We start from the raw sequence: 19,545 nt of genomic DNA, 5'->3' as shown, positions 1-19,545 counted from the left end.
GAGAGGAGCACTGAGTTTGGTTTGCTCCACCTTGATATTCTTCGCTAAAGACACACATGTATTGACTCATCATGTATAGTGTTGTTGGGCTCAGCTTGTGANAATGCTGCCTCTGAGAGAAACTCACCCAAGCACTGCTCTCAAGGTTCCCATGGCAGCTTGCTGCTTCTGCAGCCTCACCTCAGGTCCGTTGGTGAGCCTGGCAGTTTCTTCAGGATTGAACTACAGCTGCCTGGTGTCTGCTTGCTGAGAGAACTGGACTATAGCTGCTGGTTCATGCATGGTGTCTGCCTGTCTAGAGGACTGGTCTGCAGCTACTGAACTGTATTTGGTGTTTGCTATGGGGACTGAACTGCTGTCAAAGATGACTGAGCTCTCCTCCAAAGAACTATTAGTGATCACGTCCACTTCCACCATAACCTAATAGCTCTTCTCTTCTACTACCTGTACTGGGTGGTAAGCTAGAACCCCTATTAAAAGTAGGTTGATATAAATAAATAAATAAATAAATAAATAAATAAATAAGGGGGCTGGTGAGATGGCTCAGTGGGTAAGAGCACCCTACTAAGTAGGTTGAAAAAATTTATACCTACAGGGACCCTCTCTCAACCTTTGGGGGTTGCATTGGTTACAGGATTGCTGTGGTGTGGGTGGACCCCAGGACACCATGAATACTAGACAAGTATTCTTTGAGCTGTATTCTTGGCTTTGAGGAATCTGTGAGACTTTCAGCTACAGTGTTGTGGTTGTTGTTCTTATTGGTTTGTTGTTGTTTTTGTTGTTGTTGTTGTTTGGTTGGGTTTGGTTTGGGTTTAGTTTTTCAAGGCAGGGTTTCTCTGTATAGCCCTGGCTGTCCTGGAACTCACTCTGTAGACCAGGCTGGCCTCGAACTCAGAAATCCACCTGCCAGGCTGGAGAGATGGCTCAGTGGGTAAGAGCACCGACTGCTCTTCCGAAGGTCCTGAGTTCAAATCCCAGCAACCACATAGTGGCTCACAACCATCCGTAATGAGATCTGATGCCCTCTTCTGGTGCATCTGAAGACAGCTACAGTGTACTTAAATATAATAATAAATAAATTTAAAAACAAAACCAAAAAAACTTGTCTTTTATTTCTGAGTTCGAGGCCAGCCTGGTCTACAAAAGTGAGTTCCAGGATAGCCAGGGCTACACAGAGAAACTCTGTCTCAAAAAACTAAAAAAAAAAAAAAAAAAAAAGAAATCCGCCTGCCTCTGCCTCCCCAGTGCTGGGATTAAAGGCGTGCGCCACCATGCCCAGCCCGTTGTTGTTTTTAAAGAACAGCGAGAACTCTTTTTTTTAATATTTATTTATTATTATACATTAGTACACTGTGGCTGTCTTCAGATGAGCCAGAAGAGGGCATCGGATCTCATAATGGGTGGTTGTGAGCCACCATGTGGCTGCTGAGATTTGAACTTAGGACCTTCATAAGAGCAGTCAGTGCTCTTAACTGCTGAGCCATCTCACCGGCCCTGTTGTTATTGTGGTTGTGATTATTATCCCCTAAGACCACAGCATACAGCATATGGGCCACTACACTAGGTAAGCACAAGGCAGATCAGCAGCCATTGAGAGCAAGAGATACAAACAGGGAGAAAGAGACAACAGAGAAAGAGAGAGAGAGAGACAGAGCTACAGGCAGAACCAAGAACAGTAAGACAGAGAGACAGAGGCCCAAAAACAGGGACAGAGAAAAGCAACAAAAGATAGAGACAGAGAGAGACAACAAGACAGAAAAAACAGCGACAGAGATCCCTAGCCAAGCCAAGGCCTGTCTGGGCAACCCAGGAAGGGGCCTGACCTTTTCCCTGACGATTGAAAATGGGTAGGGTGTGGTGTTCCATTTAGCAGTGCTGGGACCTAAACCTAGTGATTCATGCATGCTAGGCAAGCACTCGACCATGCTAAATGCTTTTATTTTAGCCATGAATTGAGTAGAAACCATGTTTATCAGATCTACATTCATGAAAAAAACAAGAGATCTTGACAGAATTGGAGAGAAATGAGCTAGGCCTGGCATTACATCTGTAATCCCAGTACACAAAGGGTTCAGTCAGGAATACAAGAGGCCAATATGGCTAGAGAGATGGCTCAGCAGTTAGGAGCACTGACTGCTCTTCCAGAGGTCCTAAGTTCAATTCCCAGCAACTACATGGTGGCTCACAACCATCTGTAATGGGATATGACGCTCTCTTCTGATGTGTCTGAAGACAGCTACAGTATACTCAAATAAATAAAATAAATCTTTTTTTAAAAACCAAAAATAAATAAATAAACCAAAACCACAATAAAATCTCAGAGTCATGGTGACTGTGAGGGTTTGCTGCAAAGAGACTCCATGACCAAGGCAACTCTTATAAAGGACAACATTTAATAGGGGCTGGCTTACAGGTTCAGAGGTTCAGTCCATTATCATCAAGGCAGGGAAGATGGCAGTGCCCACAGCGTAGGAGTTGCTGAGAGTTCTACATCTTCAACCAGAGGAAGCCAGGAGCAGACTGTCTTCCAGGCAACTAGGAAGAGGGTCTCAAAGCCCACCACACCTTGTAATAGTGCTACTCTCTGGGCCAAGCACATTCAAACCACCACAGTGGCCCATGCTTCTAATCCCAACTCTTGGAGGTAGAGGGAGGCAGATCTCTGTGAGTTTGAGACCAGCCTGACCCACCTAGTTCTAGGACAGCCAGGACTATTTAGAGAGTCCCTGTCTCAAAGTAAATAAACCCCACATTCTTGACTCTGTATCCTTTTGGGGGTGGGTGGAGAAATTGCTCAGATGTTAAGAGCACACTGGCTATTCTTTCAGAGGACCTGAGTTCAATTCCCATTGAGCAATGACAGCTCACAAATGTGGGAAACTCCAGAGGATTCAGTGTCCTTGTCTGGCCTCCACTGCATACACAGACATCCACACAGGCAAAGCATTTTTAAAAAAAAAATTTTTTTTAAATCATGGCGCTGGAGAGGTGGCTCAGCAGTTAAGAGCGCTGACTAAACTTCCAGAGGTCCTGAGTTCAATTCCCAGCAACCACATGTTGGCTCACAACCATCTGTAATAAGATCTGATGCCCTCTTCTGGTGTGTCAGAGAGAGAAATGGTGGTGTGCATTATATGCATAAAATAAATAAATCTTTTTTAAAAATAACACAAAACAATAAACTATTTAAAAAAAAAAAAAAGAATTCAAGGTCAACCTGGGTTCCTAGTGACACAATGAGTTCAGAGTCAACCCGAGCCACTACGGAGACCAGTCAATAAACAGCAATAGGTGGCATTTTGACTTTTTATTACATTTTAATTTATTTTGTGTATTCGTGTGCAGGTGTGCACATGTGTTACAGTGTGCATGTGGAGGTCCACACTTCCAGGTGGTATTTAATAGAGACAAACGGAAACTTTCACTTTAGTTTTTAAAAATCAATAGCAAAAGAGAGGAGAGCAGTAAACAGAAGGATAAAGATGAATAGCTCGCCGGGCGTGGTGGTGCACGCCTTTAATCCCAGCACTCGGGAGGCAGAGGCAGGTGGATTTCTGAGTTCGAGGCCAGCCTGGTCTACAGAGTGAGTTCCAGGACAGCCAGGGCTATACAGAGAAACCCTGTCTCGAAAAACAAAACAAACAAAAACAAACAAACAAACAAAAAAAGATGAGTAGCTCGGGTGAAGAGCTGGAGTCATAGGAGGCCATGACCTTACTCAGGGACGTGGCTTTCTAAAAGTGGACGAAGTGTATAGGTTACATGCGGTGCCCACATAAGGGATGGACACTGAGTACCGCTGTGAACACTGTGAGCAAGGGTCTGGACGGGGTGGTTTCATCTCCGATGACAGGGTGGGAACTTGGAATAATGTGTAATGTCTCTGACTTGTGTATCTCAGGGGTGTGGCTAAGATCCAAACCTGAACATAGTGGCCCCCAAGTACCACACTACTCTCCTGATGAGGTTGGTTATGGGGTTTTGGGTTGTCTAAGAAGAGGAAACAGCACCTGAGGGCTGGCCTCCAGTGGGCTGTCCTGGAGGCAAGTCTGTGAGGGTAATTTCTCTTCTTTCTTTTTGTTTTTGAGACAGCGTCCTCCCATATGGCCTTAGCTGACCTGGAGCTCACTCTGTAGACCAGGATCCACCTGCCTCTACCTCTGAGTGCTGAGATTACAAGTGTGCCCCTCTACAGGGTGGTAGTGACTCGCACCTTCAATACCAGCCTCTGGAGGCAGAGACAGGTGGATCTCTGTGAGTTTTAGGCCAGCCTGGTCTACAGAGTAAGTTCTAGGACAGCCAGGGCTACACAGAGAAACCCTGTCTCGAAAAACAAAACAAACAAAAAAGTGTGCACCATCCACTCGCCCAGCCCACATTTTCTTGATTAATGATAAGTGGGGGTGGGGGGGTCATTCCACAGAGGCCAGTGTCACCCCCAGGCAGGTGATCCATGGTTTTATATATAAAAAAAAGCAAGCTGAGTCACCCATGAAGAGCAAGTCAGTCAGTAGTGGTCCTCCATGGCTTCTGCTTCAGTTCCTGTCTTGAATTTCTGCCCCAACTTCCCTCAGTGATGGAGTATGACCTGGGAGTTATAAGGTGAAATAAACTGTTTCCTTTTCAAGTTGCTTTTGGTCATGGCCTGTTTCACAGTAACAGAAATCTAACTAGGGCAAATGCCCTCAAGAAGTTTCCAGGCCTGCCTGAAGGGCTCTACCCCACCAGGCACATGAGGGAAGATGAAAGTACCAAGGGGCCACAGTGGTGGTGCTGGAGCAAGGGTGACTGCTGGGTCAAAACCAGGGCAGCTATTGCTCTCCACTCCTGCTCAGAGGGGATGCCACCCTCCAAAGAGAGTGGGCACAGTCTCCTACAGAAGGATTTTTGGGCAGCCCTGTCTGGAGGACTCAAGGGCACAGGCTTGCTTCCCTGGGCCCTGGGCCAGAGAATAGGGGACAGCATCCCATGAGAGAAGGCTATGGAGCAAAGGCCTAACCCCAGGAGTGCTGCAGCCAACATAGGCCAACCCCAGTGCCAGGCAGGTGGCACCGTCCCTCTGCAGTCAAAAGGCAGGCAGGCAGGGACAAAGAGTACAGGATTCACTCTGCCAATCAAGCCCTGGCTTAAAAAAAGAGATTTCTTTTATTTCTTTTATTTTTGAGACAAACTAACCTCTAACTCACCATCCTCCTCCTGCCTCAGCCTCACCATCCTCCTGCCTCAGCCTCACCATCGAGAGTGTTTGTTTTGCTTGTTTGTTCTTCACATTTGTAGCTCTAAGGCGTGGACATGCTGAAGGACTATCCAGAACGTTTCTATATCCCAAAGTGTCCAGAAAGTTCTGCAATGCACCAAGAATGACACCGTGGGACAGGGGAGGCAAAACAGCAGAGCATTGTTGCCGGCAGTAGGCAGAGGGGACTGAACCAGGCCTGAGTTTATCCCCTCACCCATGCTCCACGCTTCACCTCAAAATACAGGGCTGGGCTCCTGGTGAGGTGGCTGACTGTTAAGGGCACTTACTGCTCTTGTTAGGGACCTGGATTCAATTCCTAACACTCACATGGCAGCTCACAACTAGCTGTAACTCTAGTTCCAGAGGATCTGACACCTTTTGTCTTCCTAGATGGCAGAAGAGGGGTGTTAGATCCCCTGGAGTTAGAGTTGCAGATAGTTGTGAGCCAGCTGCCATATGGGGTGCTGGGAATAGAATAGCTCCAACCCAGTTCATCTTTTTTTATTTGCTAATATACAAAAAAAATAGGTTTCATTGTGGGATTTTCACACACACACATATCATTATAGGTAGTTCTTGTCTTCATCTACACACATATACACTGGAGCTTGCACACACACACACACACACACACACACACACACACACACACACACTGCTTTTCTGCTTTTCTCCCTTTCCTCTCCCTCTTGCCGGTCCTCTTCCTTAACTTCCTTCGCTTGAGAGATGTCACAGAGTAGCTAGAGCACACCTCCAGGTCTGTCTGGGAGGGGGATCATCCAAGAGGCTGGGGTTAGATGGGACAAAATGGGAAAGAAAAGAAAGCCACAGGCAGTGGTGGCACACACCTTTAATCCCAGCACTCAGGAGGCAGAGGCAGGCGGATTTCTGACACAGAGAAACCCTGTCTTGAAAAACCAAAAAAAAAAAAANAAAAAAAAAAGAAAAAAAAAGAAAGAAAGAAAAGAAGGAAGGAAGGAAGGAAAGAAGGAAACCCTTAGTGGGGAGGGTATAGGGGACTTTGGTGATAGCATTCGAAATGTAAATGGGGCTGGTGAGATGGCTCAGTGGGTAAGAGACTGCACTTCCAAAGGTTCAGAGTTCAAATCCCAGCAACCACATGGTGGCTCATAACCATCCGTAACAAGATTGACAACCTCTTCTGGAGTGTCTGAAGACAGCTACAGTGTACTTACATATAATAAATAAATAAATCTTTTAAAAAAAGAAATGTAAATGAAGAAAATATCTAATTAAAAAAAAAGAAAGCCATCAGGCACTAAGTTCAATCCTTCCTGAGTGGGTGTGGCTGCAGCTGTCACTCAAGTACATCAGCCTACCTCCACCTCCTTCTACCCTTCAGCCTGGACTTGGCTTTCATCATTGTTCCCCCCACCCGTGTGTGTGTGTGTGTGTGTGTGTGTGTGTGTGTGTGTGTGTGTATGAATGTTTTGCCTGCATGCATGCCTGTGAATTATAAGCATGCCTACTGTCTGAAGAGGCCAGATGAAGGCATTAGATTCCCTGGAAAAGGAGTTACAGATGGTTGTCACCATGTGGATGATGGAACTCTCGCCCAGGCAGGTCCACTGAAAGAGCAGCAACTGTTCCTAACCAATGAGCCATCGATACAGCCCCTGTCTTACTGATTTGTTTGTTTGTTTGTTGTTGGGGTTTTGTTTGTTTGTATTATGAGACAGGATCTCTGTGAATTCCAGGACATCCAGGGCTACATCTAACCCCAGCCTCTTGGATGATCCCCCTCCCAGACAGACCTGGAGGTGTGCTCTAGCTACTCTGTGACATCTCTCAAGCGAAGGAAGTTAAGGAAGAGGACCCGCAAGAGGGAGAGGAAGAGGAGGAAAGCAGTGTGTGTGTGTGTGTGTGTGTGTGTGTGTGTTTGCAAATAAGAACAACGTATAATAATATATATGTGTCATAATCTCACAATAAAATTATTTCTTTGTATACTAACAAAATTTTTAAAGCAAAACAAACAAACAAAAATAAAAAAACAAAACGTAACTAAACAACCCTCAACTGTGCTTCAGAGAGCTACCGCCAGAGGGAGGGAGAAGCCTGTTTGGGGATCGGTTTAGGGAGCACACAGCGGCCTCACCAGGAGACTGTAGATACTTCTCGGTTCTCTGTCTTGGTCCCGCCCCGGGTAATCGTCAGAGTGGGCTTTAGTCCCCAGCTACAGAGGGAGCTGCAGAAAGAAGCGGGCGGAGGGTGGGGGACGAGCGGAGGGCTCTGGGCTTCCAGCCCGGGCCCCCGCCCACCACAAGCCCCGGCTTACCGGCCAGTAGAGCCTAGCTCAAGCAGCTCTGAGAGGGGAGCACCGCTGGGTGCAGAGCAGCTGCGGGGAGGGGGCTTTCTAGAAGTTACCTCCGGAGCTGATGGCATTCGGAATAAGTGGGGGTTTGAGAAACCCAAACTCTCATCTTTCCAGGCCCGGGCGGGGCCAGCAGTGAAGACTGTGCCCTGACCCGCAGGGGCTGCTCTGGGTCCCCACCGCCGGGGTGGGAAGGAGGAGGGAAGACCAGAGTCGGCAGGAACAATGCTGGCTCCCTGCCAGGAGCAGTGAATTGAATGGGGGATTAAGTAAAGAGTAGGGTTGGGAAAGAGAAGACAGAGAAAAGGGAAAGTCATGGAGAAATTTTCTGCCTGTCCACACGCCTTTCTTCCTTGTCCTCCGGGTTTCACCTCACGGAGGAGCTGAACCTTTAACCTGAAGTCAACCTTTAGGAAAGACTTCAAATTTGAGAAGGCTGTAGGAAACCCTAGGCGTCTGCTGGGCTGTGGGACTTCTTCTTGCCCCCAAGATGGGGGTGCTAGGCCTGATGTCTGTTTCTACAGTTCTTGCTGATCGGAAAGGTCTTTAAGGGAAGGTCTCCCCCCCCCCCGAAAGATTTAGCCTCTTCCCCACTGTGAAGAAGGGACAGAACGGGAGTCAGGCAAGCTCGTCATTGGAAGCCTGACAGAGTGGAGAAAAGCTTGCCCTTCAACAGCACCACAGTGCCCGCCCAGCAAGCAAGCCCCTGGCTTCGGGGAGTAGGGAAGACAGGAATGTTCATGAATGTTCTTACCAGGCCTGAGGGGAGCCATTACTTCAATGAGAAGTGGGGGAAGAAGTGGAGTCAACTCTGCCCACTTGAACACAAGGCTCGCCTTCCCTAGTTCTCCTGGGGCAGGGCCAGGGAAGGTGGCTTTGCTGTATCAGTAGGTCGGGACTTCAAATTCCCCCTGGACCATCAACTGGTGATTCCCCCTTGAGCTTGAAGGACTACCCATGTGTGGCATCCACAAGCAGACTTGCCTGCTTCAGTGGAAGGACCTGGGATTGGTCACCATGCCTTCCCACCCACCCCCAAAGTCCTCCCTTTGCTGGAGGTGAAGAAGATGGAGGAGGATATCTACTGCTGTCTCCAGGACCAAGCTGAGTTGTCATATCACCCATGTGATGTGACCCAGAGTTTCCCTGACATCTTTACATTTCCTTTTCTTCCACACTAAGGAGAGACACAATCCAGGGACCTCTTTCTTCTGGGACTCTGTTCTATGGTTCTACGATCCCACTGCTGGGAACTCGGTCAGCCCAAGACAGCTGAGCTGTGGGCTGCTGGGGTCTGAGTCACCAGCTGGAGTCCCGGCCTGGCCTGACACACTGGGTTACCTCAAAGGGTGGAGATGGAACCAAGCTAGTCACTGCTCAACACCTACACCCCGGATGCTTCCAGAACAGACCTCTGCTGCTACTCTAGCACCCCCACCCCGCCCAATATGGCCAGATCCCTCAGGGAAGCTACGGTTGGTTAGGAGAGGAACAAGGAGGGGCCCCCGGGCGTCCGGGTAACTGACAAAGTTAGAGAGTGGCAAGAGTTTTGATGAGGAAGAAGAAAAGTAGAGTTGACCTTTCAGTCTTTTCTCTAAGGAGGGAGGGGGCTGCTGTTCCAAAGAATAAAAAGGCTAGGCTGTCATGGAAAATGAATGATGGCTCACAAAGAGCCCAGGGGGGGCTGGGGTTAAGTAAGGTCAACCCTTCAGGCCAGTGACTATGCAAGGGGCTCCCCTGCCTGCTAAGGGGAACAATTATTACAGCAGCCAGCTATGGGGAGCTAGGGAGGGGCTAAGGAGTTCAGGCAGCTGCTGAGGAAAGGAAGCCACCAGAAGTTGTACCTGGCTTCGGGGCACCCAAGAAAAGGCCAAGGGAGGGCTCTGTCTTTTCCACCTGCTCTGAAGAGCAGACAGGTTCCAGGGAGAGGCCAGGTAGACATGTGGAGGTACTTCTGGGGCATGGAGCTAGAGGGTTTTTCCCTGAAGCAGGGAACTAGGGCTAAGGGACTGTGGCTAGCTGAAGGAGGTGAGGCAGGGCCTGGGTGGAGGTGTGGTGGGTGTTCTCACAGCTGGAGGTGCTGTCACAGGTGCTGTTGACCTGACAGGTTTCTGCAGTGGCCTGGAAAGAGACGGCTGAGATCCTTATCCAGACAGGAACAGAACTGGTTTCTCGACTAGCAGAGCCAACCCAACGGGAAAAGGCAAGAGGAAGCCAGGTCAGGAGGGCAGTGCCAGGCCCAAAGGAGAGGTGGGAAGGCCTGGACAGGGTACCCTTGCTGGTCCCTCAGTAGCCTCTGCAGGGGCCTTCCTCTGCCTTGGTTGCCCTCATTTACCTATAACTCAACTGGTTTCTCTGTAGTTACACTCTCAGCCCTGTCCCCCTGTCCTGCTCAAGTGGGACAGATGACCCAGCCTGGAAAAATACCCAGTTGGACTCAGCCCATTCCCCAATTCTCACCAACACAGAAGTTCCTTCAGGGAAGAAAGGGGTAGGGGTCACCCCTGCCCCCAAGCTTCAGGCCCTCCTTAGAGTAGCTTCCTTTCTTCCCCACCACAAAGGCCCTGGCATCCAGTCTCATCCATCTTGGCCTGCAGAGGGTCATAAGCTCTTTGTCAGGCCCTGGGGTCATAGGGCCTGGTCCTTTCTTCCCTCACCCTGCCCCTTTAGAGAATCTCGGGCCTCCGGGTCCAGATCTCTTTACTCTCTCTGACCCTCCCTAGCCCCACCTCCCTGCCCAGCCTTCTATCTTATTCTTTGTCTCTTTTCCATTCTTTGGCTCTCTCTCTCTAGGTGGTGTGTGTGTGTGTGTGCGCGCGCGCACACGTATGTATGTGTGTATGTGTGTGTGCGTATGTATATGTGTGTGTGTGTGTATGTGTGTGTGTGTGCGCTCGAGCTCATGCCTGGATCTTCCCTGGTCTCTTCATGTGTCCAGGATCTCTAAGTTTGTCCTTAAAGTGCCTTTCCCTTAACTCAGAGCTCCTGTCTCTTGGAGGGCAGGAGCAGGAAGAGTCATCTCCACTTCTCCAACTTCTCCCTCTGGCACTGATAGACTCTGCGGTGCCTGGCAGTACCCCAGCCATCTCATCACACACACGGCCCCTTCCCTTGCCTCTGCTTTATCTCTCTCTCTTGGCTTTCCCATGGTTACACTCTTAGAAACACGGGCTTCAGAGAGGGGAGGCTTTACCTACAGAGACCACACAGATTCTCAGGGACGTGGTGGGTGGGGGACCTGAGAGGCCCTTGTTCCCAGCAGCACTGTTGAGTAAGGAAGATTTACTCAGGTCAGGTAGGGAAAGAGGCTCTGCTGGTTGTGGTGACTGTGGCAGAGCAGGAAGCTGAGCAGCTCCTCCACAGCTGAGTCAGGTGGGACCGTGGGAACACCCTGATCCCATCACCTTAACCAGGGCCGAGATTTCCCTCTCACGCCTGCTGTAAACAGCCCAGAGAACAAACCTCCCAGGGAGCCCTTGACTCTGAGGAGCCTATGATCAGATTGAGGAGCTCAGATCCATGGATCCAGACCCCAGGACACCAGAGGAGGGCAGCACAGAGGCCATGTTGAAGGCTGGGGACAGACAAGGTAGGAAGAACAAAGAAAGTGAGACCTGAAGCTGAGCCATGGACTCCAACAAGGAACCAGCTGGGAGAAAGACCCTTTTATGCAGCCAGCCCTCAACAGACTTTTCCCCATTTGTGAAAAGACCAGAGTCAGGTGTCCCAAGGCCTTGCTCAGCACCCAGCACCCCCAAGCCCTCCCATCTACAGAGGGAGTCCACATTCTCCACCACACTCTTTCTCTACCGTGGGCCCAGACATTGGCCTCCTGCCTGTTCTTCAATCGCTTTCATTTCTCTAACTCAAGTTCTTCCAAGCAGCACCCCAAGCCCCTTTACAAGCCTGAGACCTGGTCCTGACTCACCCTGGCTTCCTAGGAGAGGAAGCCTTGGGCATTCACATGGCAGCAGCAACAGAAAGGGACACCACCTAGAGCCAAGCTGGGGAGACAGGTGGAGGGGAGCTAGATGTGGAATGGGTAGGGGGTCATTAAAGGTCATCGAATACCAGTTTATAGTTCATGTTGGACATGAAGAGGTAGCTAAGGTAATTTTTGTTTTGTTATTTTGTCTGATTTTTTTGTTTCTGGTTTTGGAGCGCTGGTGCTGAAAATCTGGGCTTTGTACATGCTAAACATGCACTCTACTGTGACAGCTTAGATCCACCCCAAACCCTTGTTAATTTTTCAGATAAATATTGAAGTGATAACAGTTACGTTTTACAGGATTTCCCTAAAATTGTGCAGAGTGAACTAGAGAAGTAGCCCCCCACACACACACACACACACTTTTGGTGTTCTGAAAAATACCATGTGCCCCTTTTCAGTTGTAGCATACGTGCCGTCCAAGAGAGCAGTTTTATTTTGTTGTTATGATGTGTGAGTGAGGGTTTGCATATGCCATGCACACATGTGAAGGTCAGAGGACGACTTTCAGGAGTTGGTTCTCCTTCCATTGTGAGTCCCAGGAATCAAACTCGGGTCATTGAGTTTTCATGGCTATTGCTTTTACCCATCCGGGTATTTCATTAGCCTTTTTTCATTTTGGAAATTTTATTGTTTTGAGACAGGGTCTCTACGTAGCCCTGGCTGTCCTGGAACTCCCGATGTAGACTGCTGGCCTTGACCTCACAGAGATCCACCTGCCTCTGCCTCCTGGAATTGGGATTAAAGGTGTGCACCAACATGCCTGGCTTTTTTTGGGGGGGTGAGGGGTTGAGCCAAAGTCCCCCTATGTAGACCAGGCTGGCTTCAGACTTGCAAGGGCCCTCCTGCCTTAGTTTCCCATGTTCTAGAACTGCAGGTTTGCATCATTAAGCTTAGCCAAATCCATCACTTTTGGTTTATTTTTGTCCTGAGAGGGTCTCTCAGCCTAGGCCGGCCTCAAACGCCTGGTCTTCTTTCTGCCTCCACCTGCAGCACCAGCAGGCCTGGCTCTAAACCATCAGCTTGTAAAGGCTTCGTACTGCTGAGAGTCATGTGTTTATAAACACTGCTTTGTGGGTGAGGAACTTTGGGATCATAGTGACCTTCTTCATGGAAGAAATTCCTTCCTACCCTTTGGGTTTCTGAGGAATGATCAGGGTCCCGCCTGGTCCTTAGCAACGTGTGACTCAAGGCACAGACTTGACTCATTACTGAACTTTGCCCTGTTGATAGCAACTAGTCTAAAGATGATCCTGGAGTCTGAGCAGCCGCTGATCAAGGCTTAGGACCTGAAGAGATGGACCCAAGTAGAGAATGTTCCTTGTCAGTATGTCTCAGGCTGTGTACCTTTGTAAGCTTGTTGGTATATGAGGCTCCTTTTTACTGGTAAAAGTGATTTGTAACAAGGTTGAATGTGACCAGTGCAAAGTAGGGGGACGAGGAGAGGCGGTGATGTCTCTGAGGCTTTGGACCCAGCTATATCTAAAGCTAACTAGATCCAGGGAGAATTTACTAGTACATAAGCCAAACATCATATGAGTTTGTGGGGTTCACTTTGGTTTTTGTGGTGAAGATGGAACTTGGGGCCTTGCACATGCTAGGCAAGTGCTCTGTCACTAAACTACAGTCCCAGCCCCAATTCTATGATCTGCCCCCAGTACTAGGGATTGAACCCAGGGTCTTGTACACAAGGCAAGCACTCTAGCATTAGGAAAGCCATGTCCAGCCCTGAGTTGTTTTTGGTGGTGGTGGTGGTGGTAGTGTGCCCTCTCTCTCTCTCTCTCTCTCTCTCTCTCTCTCTCTCTCTCTCGTGTGTGTGTGTGTGTGTGTGTGTGTGTGTGTGTGTGTGTGAAGGCAGACACAGGTCATAACACAAGTGGAGATCAGAGGACAGCCTCATGAGTCACTTCTTGTCTTCAACTTTCTTTGAAATATGTTCTCTTGCTGTTTTGCTGATCGCCACTCTGTACACCAGGCTAGCCCATGAACCTACAGGGATTCTTGTCTATCTCTGCCTCCTACCTCCCTGGAAGAATGCTACCACATTCAGCCATACTGTTTGAGTTCCAAGGATCCAAACTTGGGTGCTCATGCTCCCATAACAAGCACTTACCCACCGAGCCATTCCCCTGAGTCACTCTGAGACCAGTCACACTGTGCTAGGCGGGCTTCAAACTCACTCATTGCTTCAGCCTCCCAAGTGCTGGGATTAAAGGTATAAGCCATCATGCTTTAAAACAGTTTTGTGGGCAGTAATGGTGCCACACACCTTTAATCCCAGCACTTGGGAGGTAGAGAGAGGCAGGAGGATTTCTGAATTCGAGGCCAGCCTGATCTACAGAGTAAGTTCCAAGACAGCCAGGGCTACACAGAGAAACTTTGTCTCAGAAAACAAAAACAAAACAAAAGGGGTAGGGGCTGGAGAGTTGGCCCAGTGGTTTTAAAAGCATTTGTCATTCTTGCCAAGGACCCAGGCTTGATTCCTAGCACCCACATGGAGGCTCCCCACCTCCCAAGGCACGCATGTGGTGCACAGACATACATGCAGGCAAGACACTCATACACAGAAAATAATAAAATAAAAAAAAATTTAAATGAAAAACAAAACAAAACAAAACCAATGATATGTTTTAAAAAGAAAAACAGGCACAAAGATGCTTGGTAACCTGCCTGTGGTCACACCTGGAACAGCTCAGTGTCTACTCTACAGGCTCAGGGGGGACCGCTAAGGAGCCTGGGAGGTGGGAAGCCAGGAGCAGAAAGGTCATGTGAGAGGCCTAGAGGTGGGGAGAAAAGAGTGGCAGAGACAAGGTAGGAGACCTTTCCCTGAGAGACCTAGGCAGGAGCAAGGTCAACCTGTGGGTGCTAATGAGCTCATCCCGAACCATGTGACAGACCAGTGTCACCACAGGGAAAACAGGTAGAGAGAGTGGGAGTCAGCTCTAGAATAGAGGAGATACTCATGGCATGCAGGTAGGGCACAGGTCAGCTGACCTGCTGGGACAGAGACCTTTCCCAGTGCACTTCAGACAAGGCTAAACCGGACCAGTGACTACCACTTCCCAGGGAGCCACAGAAGGATTTTACATTTTAAAACATTTTAATAAAATTAACCAATAAATATTCTAAATCACACAGACTACAGGATAAGGAGTAGAGGCCAGACAATCTCTTCCAGGAAGGACCCTGCTATGGAGCTGGGACTGCTGGCCTGGTGGGGGGTGGGGTGGGGGGGGGGGGGCAAATGGCAGTGGGAGGGTTCTGAGCTTTCGTGGTCTGCCCCTCTCTGGCATAGAGAAGGCAAAGAACAAAAGGTCTTTGAGGAAGCAGTGACCCTCAGGAGTAAGGGGAAAGCTAGTGTGTAAGATGAACATGGGAGGGAGGTTTGTGGCCTGTAGCAGGAGCGGAAGTCTCAGGTAGTTCTTGGATCCATAGGCACTCACTCTCGGATGTAGACCCTGGTGCACACAACGTCATCTGCTGTCATGGTCTGTAAAGATAGAGGTAGTTGGCTGGTGAAGTACCGGGCTATCTTTCTTTTAAAGGAGGGAGGGGATGGAAGGTAGAGCGTTTTTACTTCCAAGCCCAAACAGGCAAGAACAGATGCAAGGATGCAGGGGCATCATTGCTGGGGATCAAGCAGAAACCCACTGGAGTCCAGAGGCAGTCAGGGATAGCCTGCTGGAAAACTCTGGGCTCCTCTGGGCACACCTTTGTTGCACCCAAAAGGGTTAGCATTTCCAAACAGCCCCCATCGGGAGGTTGAGGGCAGTGGCCACAGCTGCTTTTAAAACTGCTGGAGCTTGGAGCCCCGCAGAGTCCGCTGAAGGCTGCAGGGGTTCTTCCAGGGGAGGGGAGGGGGCAGGGCTCACCAGGATCAGCTCTCCATCATTGGTCAGTTCTCGGCTCCAGGAGGTCTTGGGGCCCTCCCCCTTCAGAAGCCTCTGCTCGCACACCATTTTGTTTTCACTCTCCCATTTCACCAAACTCTGCAAGAGACCAGAGGCCAAAGAGCTCACAGTAAGGGCCTGTGCAAGAGATAGGGAGGAGAGGCAGACCCCTTTCCAGCACCCTGCACTCCTTAGGGACTCCTTCATGAGAGCGAAGAGTCTAGGGAAGCTAGAGTGGCAAGTAGGTGCTGTGACTCGGAGGGGGCCCTCCCTGTCCCTCACCTTACAGGGTCTCCCATCCACAGTCTGCTCCTCAAACTCCTCCCCGATCTTGAAGTTAATCTCCGTGGTTCGCACAGTGGTGGAGGTTTTGATGTAGAAACTGTCATTGTCCTGTTTGATCTCGACTGCTGGCTTGGAGGCTGCAGCCACAGCGATCTTCCTCATCATCATGTTCACCCCTGCAGGGTGAGACAGCTGGAGTAGCCCCATCTGAGCCCTGATGGCCTGTGTGTGTGTTGAAGGGGGGGGGGCGTGTAGGGAGGGGTGATGATAGGGGAGGAGGCAGAAGGCTATAAATTGAAGGAGGAAAGAGAGGGATCCAGGTGAGGCAGGCTATGGGACCCCACCTTGTTGAGTCAGTAGGTGGACAGGACTCCCCAAATTCCAGCAACACATTCCTAGCACCCTTAGGGTCAACATCCCCCATGCGCTACCCGCTACCCGGTGCATTCACTTTCCCTCACTCTGGCCTCTCACCACTGGGTTTGAGACCAGTTGAGGTAGGCTTGGCCGTTACTAAATTCTCCATGCCCACTTGCAGGGTAGACCAGGCAAGCAGGTTGCTTCCCTCTCTGTCCCAGCTACCTACCCTGTTAGGTCTTTATTTGCACAATCCCTGCCCCTCCCAAACCCGGGGAGCAGATTCTCAGCTGAGGAGGATACAGAGGAGGATACGGAGGAAAACTGAGTAACCCTGAGCTTAAGTGTCTCTGGCTTCAGATTCCTCAAGTGCCAAATGGAGACACCAGCTTCTTCTAATTGTCCCATGGCTCCATGGTAAGAACTGAGGACACACAAGGCCAAGTGCACATTCATTTTCTGGAAATATATATATATATATACAAGTACAATGGATGAAAGAACCACAACATAGCAGGGCATGGTGGTGCACACCTTTTTGGGGAGGCAGAGGCAGGGGGATGGATCTCTGAGTTCAAACTCACCAACCTGCTCTATAGAGTGTGTTCCAGAACAGCCAGAACTACTCAGAGAAACCCTGACTCAAAAAACCATTTAAAAAAAAAAAAAAAAGCCAGAACATAGTGAAACCCATTATTACATGCAGGTAATATATGCAAATAAAAAAGAAAAAGCTGAAACTAGGTTTGGACAAAGTTTTCTGCACCAGACTGCTCTCTGTAATATTCCCAGGTCTCTTTCAAGGGAAACCTCTGCTGTCTCGAAAGGAGGGAAGGGGAAGAGAGGATGGGAGTGTCCTGCCTCCCCTCTGATGTCCCTAGCCCCAAGAATCATCCAAGGGTCGACCCGCTCAGCTTCTGTGTATTTAGAGTCTGTGTCCTCATTCATATACTTTCTCTTCCCTGCCCCCACCCCAGCTGTGAAGAGGGCTCTATAAATGGAGGATAGCAACCCTCTGCTGGGACACCAGAAGGTAGGGCCACCAATAGGAGGCTCCACCCCCACCTTTCTAAGCCTGGTGAGGTGAAGAACTGGCCCTTCAAGGTGCTACAGGGGACAAGCCACTGCCACCGTGCAATCGTCTTCCCCGCCGCCCCCATATATACACACAAATACTCATGCATTCCATAGCTCTGGGTTCCTGAGAAGAAAACTGACACTTCATTCAGCCCCAAACCGAAAGACTGGCTGTGTTTGCCCTGATTATCATGGTGAGCCCTGAACTCCCCCACAATATGGACCCTGAACGGGGACTGTGGAGTCTCTAGAGGCTGTGTTCAGGAGAATCCCGCCTCCCCCAGTCGCCTCCCCCAGTCCTTGGTGCCTGCAGAGCTGGGGTCCTGGCTCAGCTGACCTTGGCTGACACGGGCAGTTTGTGTAACAACGGGTCTGTTTGCAATCTACCCCCTAGCAAGTCGCGTGGCTCAGAGAGACCCTGCGGGGAGGACAAACATTATGAAGGCAGACTGTAGGGTTGGGCCTTACTCTGCAGCTGGAACCCGGGGTGGTGGTAGGGGGTGATGCCAGGCGGAGAGGGGCCAGAATTCAGAGCGAATGGGGGAGGAAACAGCAATAGATTTTTCTGAAAATTTCTGTTCTCTGATCTTTAATTTCGCAAGGGCAGAGCAAGAAAACTGGGTATGACTCTAAGAATCATTGCGGTTAGCTGACACAAAGAGAATGAACAGCGAGGAAAGATGAGAACCGAGGCCCTACTGCCCTCGCAACATTCTTTTTAGCTCCAGACTCACTCATACAGTCCCTAGCTCCTCAAGGGTATCCCCTGCTTCCCACAGCAGGGGCTCCTCTCCAGTGCAGAAATGGAAGGCGTGCTGACCCTTAGGCTCTGGGGTAGTTTCCACTCCCTGGGGCGGTTAACTCCATCTCTCCGCAGATGTCTCTCCTTTCCTATACCTTCTAGCCCCGTCGCATCCTAGCGGGTAATAGAAGGTGGGTAGGGAAAGTCTGGGTGGATCCTGTGTTCCCACCCTTGGCTAACAGCCCAGTTGCGCCGGGTGCAGCTGGTCTGTGGCTAGGAGGGAGGCAATCCTAGACTTTCAGAAATGGGGATTGGTGTTTCACACGAGGACATTTGTTGAAATCTAAGAAAGTGGTAATTGTCCAGAGCGATTTTAGGGCTTGGGAGCCGGTTGCTGTAGGAAAATATGTGTCTCACAGGTGGGGGTGGGGTGGGGAGACTGGAGTGGGAAGTGCAAGGTGTGGGGGAGGGTCGGGGAGCTGAAGTGGTGGACCACCTGGTGGGCGGAGCCAAGTGTTGAGGATAATGGACCTGTCCTCCGGATTGGGTTACTGTTAGGGTACTTGGCAAGATCTTGGAATGTCTCCTAGGGGCTCCCTGCCTGGATTCTGGATTCTTAAAGCTCAGAGCCAGGTGCCCTGGTCAGCAGGTCCAGGCGCTGAGGCTAGCCAACCCCTCCTGAGACTAACCTCGTGCTTCTGGTTTCTACTTGCTTCACAGGCTCTGAGTCACCGTTGAAGCTGGCACTGGTGGGCGCCCAGCCTCAGAAAGTAGGATTTAAGAGTCTTGGGCCTGGTGCCCCAGGACCCAGGGTATCCGGCACGCCCCTTTCCTGGGGTGCAGACTCCCAGGCACACATTCCTTGGTTCGGCCTCCTTCCGTTTATTCGGCCTCAGCTCTAAAGACCCCAGCGCCCTTCTTGCCCTCCTTCCCAACTCACGAAAACCTCCTTACCCAGAGCTTTTAGCATTTCCTCAAAGTTTTCCGATCGGATGATCTTCCAGTTGCCAGAAAAGTTAGGCATAGTGGCAGCAAGGTGGCTTTCTCCTTAGATCTTCAACTAGAACACTGGACGCCGAGTCCTTTAGGCTAAAGATACTTTGCTGTCTCCTTTGCAGAACAGATCCTTCCACCTGGGGACCAAGCCGCGTGGAGGACAATTGCACAGCCGCTGGGCGCCAGAGCTCTAGGCTTTTATACCCAGCTGGTGCATGAGGCGGCCCCGCCCCCGCCCCGCCTTCCACACCACCTGGGGGCCCTGCTCTGTGACCACTTCACCCCCATCCTTTCCGGAATCCCTCCTGTTTCTAGAAATGTGGGTGGGTCCAGTGTTCTCCAAGGGCCAAGATACCCTTCTCCCGCTTCAGTAGGCGGACCGGGAAGCGTCAGAAGACAAGAACGGGGTTTGTGCCTCTGGCAAGAACAGGGCACCGCTTGCCTGGGTCACGGATGCTCTCTCGGCCTGCAGAGCGAACACAGGTCCCGTTTCACCAGTTCCCTACTAGTCCTCTACCAGATTCGGTGCTTTGGACAGCTCGGCGCCAGGCATCTGGAGACCCCACTAGCGCAAGAATTGGGGGCCCCCGGCAACTGGCAGTCAAAATGGACCCAACGGAACAGCTCGAAATTCAA

General features: G+C 50.2%; 1 protein-coding gene across 1 annotated transcript; it reads right to left on the bottom strand.

The window, feature by feature from the left end:
• Positions 1-14,643: 14,643 nt before the first annotated feature.
• On the bottom strand, positions 14,644-19,097 carry Crabp2 (cellular retinoic acid binding protein 2). The gene is made up of 4 exons (XM_021196530.2): positions 18,868-19,097; positions 15,735-15,913; positions 15,435-15,551; positions 14,644-15,052 (listed from the first exon to the last, which is right to left on the bottom strand). Exons 1-4 carry the CDS (start codon positions 18,935-18,937, stop codon positions 15,002-15,004), a joined length of 417 nt encoding a protein of 138 aa, XP_021052189.1. The 5' UTR covers positions 18,938-19,097; the 3' UTR covers positions 14,644-15,001.
• Positions 19,098-19,545: the final 448 nt, after the last annotated feature.

The sequence above is a fragment of the Mus pahari genome, chromosome 4 (assembly GCF_900095145.1).
Source record: "Mus pahari chromosome 4, PAHARI_EIJ_v1.1, whole genome shotgun sequence".
Lineage (NCBI taxonomy): Eukaryota > Metazoa > Chordata > Mammalia > Rodentia > Muridae > Mus > Mus pahari.
Note: the sequence above shows the minus strand (reverse complement) of the source record. Positions and strands in the feature narration are given on the sequence as shown.

What these genes read in the sequence shown, in the direction of transcription:
- Crabp2 (XM_021196530.2), bottom strand. Translation starts at nt 18,937, where the DNA reads ATGCCTAACTTTTCTGGCAACTGGAAGATCATCCGATCGGAAAACTTT. An exon ending in GGAAATGCTAAAAGCTCTGG is followed by an intron (nt 15,914 to 18,867) that starts GTAAGGAGGTTT and finishes CTCACCCTGCAG; the next exon opens with GGGTGAACATGATGATGAGG. An exon ending in ATGATGGAGAGCTGATCCTG is followed by an intron (nt 15,053 to 15,434) that starts GTGAGCCCTGCC and finishes CTATCTTTACAG; the next exon opens with ACCATGACAGCAGATGACGT.